At 37.1% G+C, this 11,045-nt stretch overlaps 1 protein-coding gene across 2 annotated transcripts; it reads right to left on the bottom strand.

The window, feature by feature from the left end:
• Positions 1 to 228: 228 nt before the first annotated feature.
• On the bottom strand, positions 229 to 10,045 carry LOC109243885 (F-box/LRR-repeat protein 4). 2 transcript variants are annotated; one of them, XR_002070636.1, is made up of 9 exons: positions 9,439 to 10,045; positions 5,808 to 6,053; positions 5,259 to 5,665; positions 4,694 to 4,879; positions 3,386 to 3,578; positions 2,464 to 2,540; positions 1,807 to 1,957; positions 1,077 to 1,466; positions 229 to 903 (listed from the first exon to the last, which is right to left on the bottom strand). XR_002070636.1 is itself a non-coding variant. In XM_019410896.1 (8 exons), exons 1-8 carry the CDS (start codon positions 9,709 to 9,711, stop codon positions 1,170 to 1,172), a joined length of 1,830 nt encoding a protein of 609 aa, XP_019266441.1. In that variant the 5' UTR covers positions 9,712 to 10,045; the 3' UTR covers positions 312 to 1,169. The 2 variants fall into 2 exon arrangements, 1 of the variants encoding a protein (XP_019266441.1); XM_019410896.1 differs by having other exon boundaries at positions 312 to 1,466.
• Positions 10,046 to 11,045: the final 1,000 nt, after the last annotated feature.

Raw genomic sequence — 11,045 nt, 5'->3', positions numbered from 1 at the left:
TGCTTTTGTACAAGTGAAATTTTGGTTTTTTAAATTTCAATGGACTCTATCTCACTTCGTAAGTTCTTCATTTGCCTTCCAAAGCTTCGGCACGACTCTATTGAGGATTTTCATCCTAAGACTATTTCCAACACTAAGGTATGCTATGCAATGTGAAATGTGATTATGTTTAAGTGTGCAAGTGAAAATAAGAGAAAGTTATTCAAATTCCCAATGATTTAATTTATGTACTCTTGACTATTAAATACTTTATACTTCATAATTCAATCACTTCAGGGCTAATTACACCAAAAAAAGAAAAAACAGTCATCTGGAAAGATGGAAACAGACGTACCACGTGTTGGCACAAATTGTTAGTTTAAAAATTCTTTACGCTAGCAAATACATGATATAAAATCCTTTGACAAATTACATGTAAAAAGGAACTTTTTCCAGAAAACCATACTCCTTTCAAGTTGTTCATTTGGTAGAGATTCATGTAACATCTATGGTTCTAACTGCATTTTTTTTTTGTAACCTTTTCCTCTAAAAGAATTGCATACCTTGTGACTCTTACATGAATACACACGATCATAAAAGAATTGCACGTCGTGGTCCAATCTCTGCCAAATTCAATTCTAGAGCTGCTTCGAACAGAACAGAACAGAAATCTACCGTCGAAACATGGAAGAGTTGTTTCAGAATGTGCTCCCATATCAGCTTCTTCCACTACAAAGCAACATCTACATTATGCATTCAGTACTGCACCTCTGCACTTCATCTATGCGAATGCCAGAAAGACCCATAAGACAAAAATGGGCTTTGGCAGCAGCATACCCTTGAAAAAGCATAGCACAAGCATGGCTGCCTTGACCATTTTATCCTACACATCTGAAGGGAACAAGCCGCACACCCACCCCATACCTTGAATAGAATAAGCAAATAAAATAACAAGAGACGGATTCTACAATAAGTCAATCAACAAACACATTCCTGTGAGATTTGGAAAAAGAAAACACTGAAAAAACATACATGAGAAAGTAAAAGACAAATTGTCACGACATTAGGCGCCTTCTGTGTGTCAGGGCAATTTGTACCTTAAACTGGCTATTCACAGGGATAGTCTGCTTTAACCCTGCTGCTGTTGATTGGGGCTGCAAGAAGTAGAGTAGTAACAAGTGTAAAGAGATCTACAGATCAACACAGAGATAGGAGATAATGGATCCTGCTCTCCTTTTGGTCCTTGGGCTCACTTTCCATTTCTCAACAAGAACTTTCTTCATATTTGAGCAGCTTGTGATCACCGTGGCTACTCCAGCAGCAGTAATTCCGGGGCAATAGACCATGTGACAAGTTTCCAGCAAGGTACACTTGTTCACAAGATGACTTAAACCTACATCTGTTATTCGACGACAGTGGGACAGCACAATATCCCTCAACAAAGGACATCCTTCACCTAGCTCCACCATGGCCATATCCCCCAAATCCTGTCGAAATTTGGTAAGTTAGTGTCCTGTGCTGAGTGAAGATTAACAACAATTTTTTGCTCCTTCAAACATCTTATTTAAGGAAGCAATATGTGCGTGTGTTCAGTGTGGGAGCTAATCAATACAGATTCCTAATCCACTTATCAACTGGTGGTACTCGTAAGTAAGCAACCAACTTAGGCTATACCAATTAAGCAGTTTTAATATAATTTTTGTTACCTAATCACCTTGAATCAATTTATATAGTTGACAAATGAACCTAGACATGTTAAACATACACATATGATCTTTGCATCACATCCATTGTTTATCCCACTCTATAGAAGTATAGTGGACATACCTGGAGAACACTCACATCCAAGTAACTAAGTTCAGGGCATCCTCTTGCTATGGCTATTATTCCAGCATCCCCAATTTGGTGGCAGCCACTTACATTCAAATGATGCAGAGAGCAACCTTCAGCAATAGCCACAAGTGCTTCATCCCCAACTCTGGTAATCAAATAGAGGTTAATGACTTATTTGAGCCAAAACATCAGTAATCAGGTAGTTAAGTGGCGAGCCTTTGATCGAAAAGCAGTTTAAACTCTCTGCTGTAGAAGAATATAACTGGTGAACATTAATGAAAAAGAAGTTGTGAAGGCAAGGACCAACTAAATATAAATATAGTTATTTGTTGAACCTCGCAATGTGGAACATTTCCAAGGGACCCAGGGCCAGGAAGCATTAAAAGAAGATGAAAATTGTGCCTAGACAAACTTCATCTTCAATGGACAAGCAACCTCTTGCAGCACCAGAGTCATCAATACAAACATTACCATGTCCAAAAGGATAAGTGCTCATTTCAAAGAGCATTCAAGCACAGATTTATATCACAATAGAAGAAGAAAGTAATGCAAGCAATGGAGAGATTGTCCCCAATTTTATCAGCAGAACACTTGATTGAGAAACAAATTAAAACTAAGGCAACGTTAGTTGAGAAAGAAAAACTGACATACCTATCACAGAACCGAAGGCTAAGGTCTGTAAGAAATTTACAGTTCTCACCAACAGCTATAATTCCCTTATTTCCAACCTATCAAATCAGATGAAAAGACCAGTATTATCAAACAAAATAATTGAGTTCTGGGCATCAAGTGCAAAGGATACTGCATAAGCCAGATTTCACTATCTTTATAGGGACGATAAACAGCTGCTGAAAAGAAAAACCGCTTTCCACATCGGATACTAATAGTGCACATGCCTCTACAGGAAACCTCATTCCACAGCTAAAGTGGTTCTCCAAAAAAATATAATTAAAAAGCCTGTCTAAAAGATTCACCAGCTAATGGATCAATTACAAGCATTAAAATATTTGAAAACAATACCAAGGGAACAGAAGAAAAGGATAGCTTCCAGATTCAACTCCAAACTCAGAATTGGATACTATTTTACATTCATTAAGCAGTAAGCCCAATGCTTCAAAAGCATTGAGATACTTGCAAGAATATTAGTGAGTAACAGTTGTCTATCTTCGCCAACTAAAACGAAAGGGAGAACAAAACATTAAGGACCAGTTTAAACCAGTCAACAAATCTACAGGCGCAGCAGAAACATGTCAACTAACAAAAATCTGAATCTGATATGTTCAATTCATATTACCCTTTAGGCCTGGAGGAATGCTCTTGTTTCGTCTGCTGATGTAATTAATTAAGAAGATTCTGATCTTGTTTCTGGGTCCCCAGTGTACATGTGCAGCACCATCTTGGTGCTGATTATCAATGAAATCTTTTAATGTTTACTGATTAAAAGAATATATGCCTCCAGCAATATGCAACAATACATATGTAAAGGTATCTTGTGATTTAAACAAGACTAAAGAGCAAGAAGAGAAACCCTATCTAAGAGGAAATAATGAAGGAAGCGAGATGATTAAAGTACCTCATAGCATCGACGGATGTGGAGCCTTTTGAGGTTACAGCATCCTCTAGCTATAGAACATATGGCTTCATCCCCAATACTCGCACAATCTACCAAATGCAAAGCTTGCAAGAACTTGCACCCTCTTCCGATCTCGGACAATGCGAAATTACCAATTCTTTGACAGTACAGCAAGGCCAACTCAGAGAGATGCCTAGTTGCAAAGCCAAAACTCAAATTAGGACCTTCTCACTTATAAAAAATAAGAAAAAAGAACTCAAAATAGGGCCATGCCAGAATTTTAAGAGGTAGAAACTATAGGTCAAGTAATGAATGAGACTCATGAATTTCATAAGGTTTAATAATAAGATGCGTCAAGCACAATGCAAACAGCAGTGATCGGTCAATCTGCAGAACCAATCAACCACAATTCAACACTATTCTAGTCATAATAGATTAATTTTGTATCTTCATATTAAAGAAAAAAGTGATGGAAAAGAAAGACATTCTACAATGAAAAAAAGACAGAAGCTCATTAAAGACAGTGAAAAATCTGCCAACCATGTATGAACAAAATTTTTTTACTGCCCACATACTGTAAGCCAGTTTGAAGGGGGTGGAATGAATTTTCTTTCAGCATCAATTCTCCAAGTCAAGAGATTCAGAACCTAGCTGTAAACATGGATGAAACCATCCCTTGAAGTTCGGAAGAATATACACCCTATGAGGTAACTATTCGGATGGAGATAGAATAATATGATTATAGCATTTTGGAATGACTGAAATCAATTTGGTCTAATCTGGGATAACAACTTATGTAGAAAATAATTTCCTAAATACTGTTAAAGAAAATGACACTCAAAATCTTATTTAAGCACTCCATAATTGATCTGCTATAACTGTTCTATGAAGCACTTTTTCGTTTAATTTACAGAATTAAACTCAAGCAAGAATATTGCATTTCTATTTGATATTACAGCAAATTTTCTATTAAAATAGCGCCTACATTTTAGGTGCAAAAGTAGGTCCATAAGCACCATTTTTAGCTCCATCTAAAGTGCTTATTTTTTCAAAACTTCTAAGTGTACTTTCTAAACATTTACCAAATACTCAAAGAAGTGTTTTTCATGATAAACACACTTATTCAGCAATGCACTGCAAACATGACCTTAGAGAAACACAAAGGTTACAAGAATCTATCTTGAATTCAGTGAACAAAGATAAGGCAAACAAACACTCAACATTAGGTCTTTTCCCCCCTCTAAATAGCTAACATTCAACACTAAGGTTTAAAGAAATTCAAAATAAAGCACTAGGCAAAAAGTGTACGTGCAAGATCTTGCAATAGACTCCAGTCCATATGTTCCTATATTGTGGCAGCCATTAACTTCAAGATGCGTGAGCCTGGAGCAACCAACTGCAACCGCCTCCAAGCCTTTGTCACTTAAGAAAGTACAATCATTCAAGGTAAGAGACTTTAACTGTTTGCAGCCTTTACCAATAGCACACAGACTCCTGAAGGAATACACAGAAAGATATAGGTCAGATTGTGAAAACCTCTCATCCCTCTAACACATACTCTGTCAAATCTCCCCTAGCAAGTATTGCCACAAAAAAGATAGACATGCGCGCACATAATTTCATCCAAGTTACAGAGTTTCAAATGTAATTAGATATTTAGATTGCATACATCTGACCAACAGAAAAGCCAACAGTTAAAAAGAAATTATTTTTTAGGGCCTCGAATGCAGATATACAGTACAAAAGCTTACATGAAAATAGAAATTATGATCAGGAGAATACTCTAGCTTGTAAACTTTTAGATATTTCAGTTGCTGATAAGTAAAAATAAATAAATCCAAATAGAAAAGATAATATAGAATAAACAACTAACCTGTCCGTAAATATTTGGAAACTGTAAAGAGCCAACAACTCCAACGACAAGCAGCAAGTGCCAACACCTTGCAGAGCATCATCTGTAACATTGATGCATTGTAGCTTCAGAAACCTCAACTGACGGCATCCTTGGGCAACAGCAAGTACACCTTTGTCATGGATAAACTCTGAGTCTAGTGACAAGGACTCCAGAGATTTACAATGAGATCCGACAGTTTCCAAGGAGGTGTCAGTTACTTTTGCACAGGCAGCCAGACTGATCGATTTCAATGTTTTACCACAACCAGCAACCAATTTAATCAAGCCTGCATCAGTTAGGCCTTCACAGAATCGCAAATTCAAATCTTCAAGTTGCCTGGAGAACTCCCCAACAGCTGCTAAACCTTGATCTCCAACATAACAGCCCTTTAAAAGGAACAGGAAACGAAAGCTTCTAAGACCTTTGATCCATCACGCACATCATATCATTCGATCCCAATACAGCTTGAAACAGATCAACAGATTGAACATGTGAAGAAACCAAAGTTCTAAAAGACCGGATATTTACCTGTAAATCCAAAGACTTCAAGGACATGCACCTCTCAGCTATAGACCTCAGCCCCACATGTGTCACATTAGAACACCATACTAAGCTCAGGTTTTCAAGCTTAGTAAAGCCAGCAGCAACAGCAGTCAACCCAGCATCTGATAAACAGTAAGATTCAGTTTCGTTGTCTTCCGAGCCATTTGTTTCAGCCAGGGAGTGGATGCTGAGAGATGAAATCACAGAATGATCAGTGCCACGTCTTCTTCCCTGCAACGGGTGTACAAAACAAACAGTAAGTTCGGCATTCAAGATGAATGTAGCTTCCAGGTACTGAAGCGCAAAAAATATCTGCAGTAACACAATGTCTAACACCATCTGGAAAATATCCTAACAAGTGCCGAACAGGAGATACTAGGAGCTTGTCTCAAGATACACAGCACTCTGCTTGCTAGTAAAATCATTAGCAATTTAATACTCCCTGTCAATGATATCAAGTACACACGACAATGAGATACACATATTCAATTAGAAGTTAATACACATCTTCACTTAGAAGTTAATTTCACGTATGGTCACTGATCTTTACCTTACCAGTAAAGTCACAAAACTATTTTATCACATGAAAATAACTAAATTTTACCCCTATAGCAGTAAAGCCAAGAAACTATCTTTTTGTCCCATTAAATAACTGAAATACGGGTGAGTTACACAGAAAATACAAATGACTCGAAGGTCAAATTTTCTGTGTCGGGCAATCATTTTACCTTCTTTCTTTTTTGTTTCATTTAAATATTTTTAATTGTCTTTTATTTCATGGAATATGCGGTAGTCAAAAAGTTTACACAGTGGATTTTTTATTTCTGCCGTTTATATTCTCTGAACCAGAAATTTGATCTTCTACAACTTTTCATTAACAGGACTGATAGCTCTACATCCTTTTGGAGATCTGTATGAAAGAATAAAGTTGTAACAACAACAACGATGCCTCAAATCTCAAGCTAGTCGGGATTGATTATATGAACCGTCATTGGCCATTTCATTTCGCTCCACTTTAACACATTTCATTGCAATATTCAATTGCTTGGGGCAATATCTTCATTCCAATTGCTGGATTTGGGGGGAAATTGATATGGGAGAATTACATCCCTTGTCACTTGGCCCAACAACCTATCAAAAAATGGCCCATGTTTGAAGCCCTTACTCAGTATAGCCCAGGTTGTACATAATCTGAAAATTAATTTTCACCAGTTAGCCCACCCCTTATTTCTTCGTTTCCCTTTTTTCTTCGTTCTTCTTCTCCTTCCCATGTCAGCCTTTGCACCACAAAATTTCTCTACTATTGTTATTCTCCTTCAATTCTTTTCCGGATTTCAATGGTTAACTAAGGATTTGAAAAATAAAAGTCACCATTACAAGTGGTTCGAAGATTCGATTTCAGAAATTGAGTTTTCCGATTTGTTAGTTGTTTGGAATGGGTGTTGTCTCAATTGATTGGAATCATCAAGATGAGTTCAAAACTTAAATTTCAAGTGATTTGGAGTAGATTTAGGCTATATTTGAGTTAAATTTCAGAAATTAAATTTTCCGATTTGTTAGTTGTTTGGAATGGGTGTTGTCTCAATTGATTGGAATCGTCAAGATGAGTTCAAAACTTAAATTTCAAGTGATTTGGAGTAGCTTTAGGCTATATTTGAGTTAAATTTCAGAAGATGCCCAAGGAAGAAGAAGAACACGTGAAGCTCCATTGATAGGATTCATTTGTATAATAATGTATAATATTGTATAAATAGTATATAATAGTGTATAAACACAACTTATACACTATTATATCCATGGTTGATACATTATTTACAGGTAATTGGTGAATTTCTCGCATTTTCTTCTTCTACTTCTTCTCATTCTTCTTATACACCTATATATATAGTGTATCAAGAATATTTTCACTCTGTGATTATACATCTTTATACAATTTTATACAACTATATACATATTGTACCTCTTTGTATAAAAGTGTATAACATTGTACAAAAGTGTATATGCATCGCTGACGAAATTTTTGTACGATTTTCACTTGCAATTCTTGTATAAAACTAGTCCAAATCTCCAGCAAATAACTTCAAACTTTGTATACAACCTACTTAGACTATTTCTAATAAGTTCAAACAATACCCACTCCAAATTTCTCACAAAATCATAATCGAAATTTAACAAGATTAGCATTAAAGGAGATGAGATTTTAGGTTTCTCGCGTCTGTTTTTGCGTTTTGCAGTTGTGATAGGTATGTATAAACCTGAAGATATACAAAATAAAATAAAAAAAACAGAGAAGTATTGGTTATGGAAGAAGGCACGAATGAGTGTTGACTGAATGGGGAACTAATTTTTCTTTTCAGTTTTGTTTGCATATGATTCTTTTTCATTAATTAAATTAAATATTTATGGGTAAAAAATGAGGAGAGAGCTACAATAGGGGTAGGTAGGAATAAATGAGGTTGTTATAATTAGAGGGAATGAGAAAAGAAAAGATCTTATTGATATTTGGCTACACATTTGCAAACTTGTAACTGGGCTAAAATAGTGCAAGGTCAACTTATGGAGTGCATTATTCTATAATTTTGTCAATTGATATAGACAATCTGCATAAGATAGAAGGCTGGGTAACAAATATTTACGTGCATCACTGAAGTAATTTTTGTTGATCACCTCTTATTTCATTGTCATGCAGTGGGATTTCTCATCTATGTTTCTCTCTTTTTGACATTGAATCGGTAACTCTGTTCAGTTCAAGCATGCATCAAGTCCAGTGGCAAGGACAAACAGCAGGAAAATTAGATATAAGCAGTAGACTATGGTCCCCTGACAGGCTTATTAGCTAAATGAAAATTGGCACAAACAACACGCCCAGTCACTTCTCGCTGAAGAGAGAAATTATAGATGCATTGAGAACTTGCCAGAACCAGTTCCTGAACTGAAATATCCTTGCCTCAGATAACTCTTTTTTCGGTATAAAGAAGCCTGGGCAGAAGGAATTCATTGTACAGCTCATTGTTCTTTTGATCCTAGCCGATTCTGTCCTATATGCTTCATCCTTTTGAGCGTCAAGCCATATGTTGACTCCGCACCTTGATGGTGCCCATCTAGCATATAATATCCTGTCTCATTGATTAAAAGAACATTTGCGTCCGCACAGAACCAAGCATCAAAAGCTTGGTATGGAGCACCATAATTTAGCTACAATAATCTAATCTAATTTTATTTCATGTGAGAAAATGAGGATTAACATTAGAAATTGGGATCTCCACTTCCCAACTTGCATTTAAACTTTAAATTCATGAGCCAGATCTTAAAATTCTATCCTCAAATACCAAAAACCTAGTCTTTTCACCAGTTATATTAAGAAAGGAACATACAGTAGTAACGGAAATGAAAAATGCTGTCAGACAAAAAAAAAAAAAAAAAAAACACTTTCCAATCATAAAAGGGTACAATCAGTGATCTTAAGCTAATGTTCTAATGTTCCCCATTGGAATGCAATACACATCTAACATCCGTCAATTTCGGAGCTACACTCGAAGTACCAATTCTAGATGTTGCATTTAAAGCTAATCGATGAATATATCAAAAAGTGATAAAAGTGAAATCAAAGGCTTACAAGTTGAACCGGGAAAGAAATGGACAGTCTCTCATCAATAAATACATTGCGGACATTGACGAAGCGGCGAGCGAGCAGCCTCACAAGGGCGTCGGGGCAGCCGGAAGCACCAATTCGTAAAGTGAGACGACTGAGGCGCTCGAGACGGAGCCAACGTTTGCAGACGAGTGCACATGCGTCGCGGCTTGATTTCGATTCCAGCTGCCGGAAAATCTCTATAATTATTTCATCCGGCAGGATTTGGATTTGATTGATCCGATCACGCCCTCTCATTGAATTGTCTTCCTCTGAATCTATGTGACGTTAGAAATGAAAGTCGCAGCTGAATAAATAATATAGAGGTTTTGTTTAGATGCGTAAAGAGAGGAATTGAGAGATTCGATGAGTGAGGGTGAGGGTGAAGGTAGAGGATATCCCTTTGGTTTTCAGGTAGTCGGTGGATTTGCCCGTCGGTTGTTGACGTGGAGCGATCGGCGAAGATGAATTCCCCATTTTGGCCATGGGGAAATTTATTCCTATCTTGGATAATTACTGCACACATATGGGTTCTTTCCGTAATTGCAGAATGTTACGGAGTACATGTTAAGATGAGATCGCAGATCAATCGTAAATACCCAGACCGAGTAATACCGAATTGTATATGTAAATGCGTTTTTTAATATTTTTTACAAAAATAACCAAAAAATTAGACTTTGATTTGATAGTAGGCCACAGCAAATCAACTTTCCTAAATGTGTTAAATTTTCGGTTTTAAATAATAAAAAGCAATTGTTACAATTTAACAGATTAAAAGTACTTTTTAACAGTATCACAACTTGTTTATAGTTGTGAACTATTGCAGGACAATTTCTCTCATTCTCATTTCATTAGCACAAACTTATAGTACTTCATCCATGGCATAACATACGATAACAATAACTTAGTAGAATTCCCCTAGTGGGATCTGAGGAGGATAGAATATACGTAGACCTTACCCCTACCCTGAAGGGATAGAGAGGTTATTTCCGGAAGACCCTCGGCTCAGAGACAATAGATTCGTAACAACAACAGAAACCAGAAAACAGTATCAGCATCGTATACAACAAATAAATGGGAAGGCCAAAATATGAAAGACGGCAAAAAATGTGAAACACAACAAAAGCGCTAGCAGTCTTAGACAAAACACTATCAGACAAGCCGACGCAGCGAGGAGAAACGCTCGACTATCCCCCAACCTACAACCCTAATGCTCGACCTCCACACCTTCCTATCAAGGGCTATGTTCTCGGAAATCAGAAGTTGCATCATGTCCTACCTGATCACCTCGCCCAGGTACTTCTTAGGCCGGCCTCTATCTCTTCTCGTACATGCCAGAGCCAAGCGCTCACACCTCCTAACCGGAGCATCTAAGCTCCTCCTCCGCACGTGCCCGAACCACCTAAACCTCGCTTCCCGCATCTTGTCATCCACGGGAGCCACACCCACCCTCTCCCGAATATCCTCATTCCTAATCTTATCCATCCTAGTGTGCGCGCACATCCATCTCAACATCCTCATTTCTGCTACTTTCTGTTAGGATATACTTTAAACCATGCGTATTGTTATAATATTCTTTATGGAACAATTGT

Source organism: Nicotiana attenuata, unplaced genomic scaffold (genome assembly GCF_001879085.1).
Source record: "Nicotiana attenuata strain UT unplaced genomic scaffold, NIATTr2, whole genome shotgun sequence".
Taxonomy (NCBI): domain Eukaryota; kingdom Viridiplantae; phylum Streptophyta; class Magnoliopsida; order Solanales; family Solanaceae; genus Nicotiana; species Nicotiana attenuata.
This window is presented reverse-complemented; position numbering and strand designations above follow the sequence as displayed.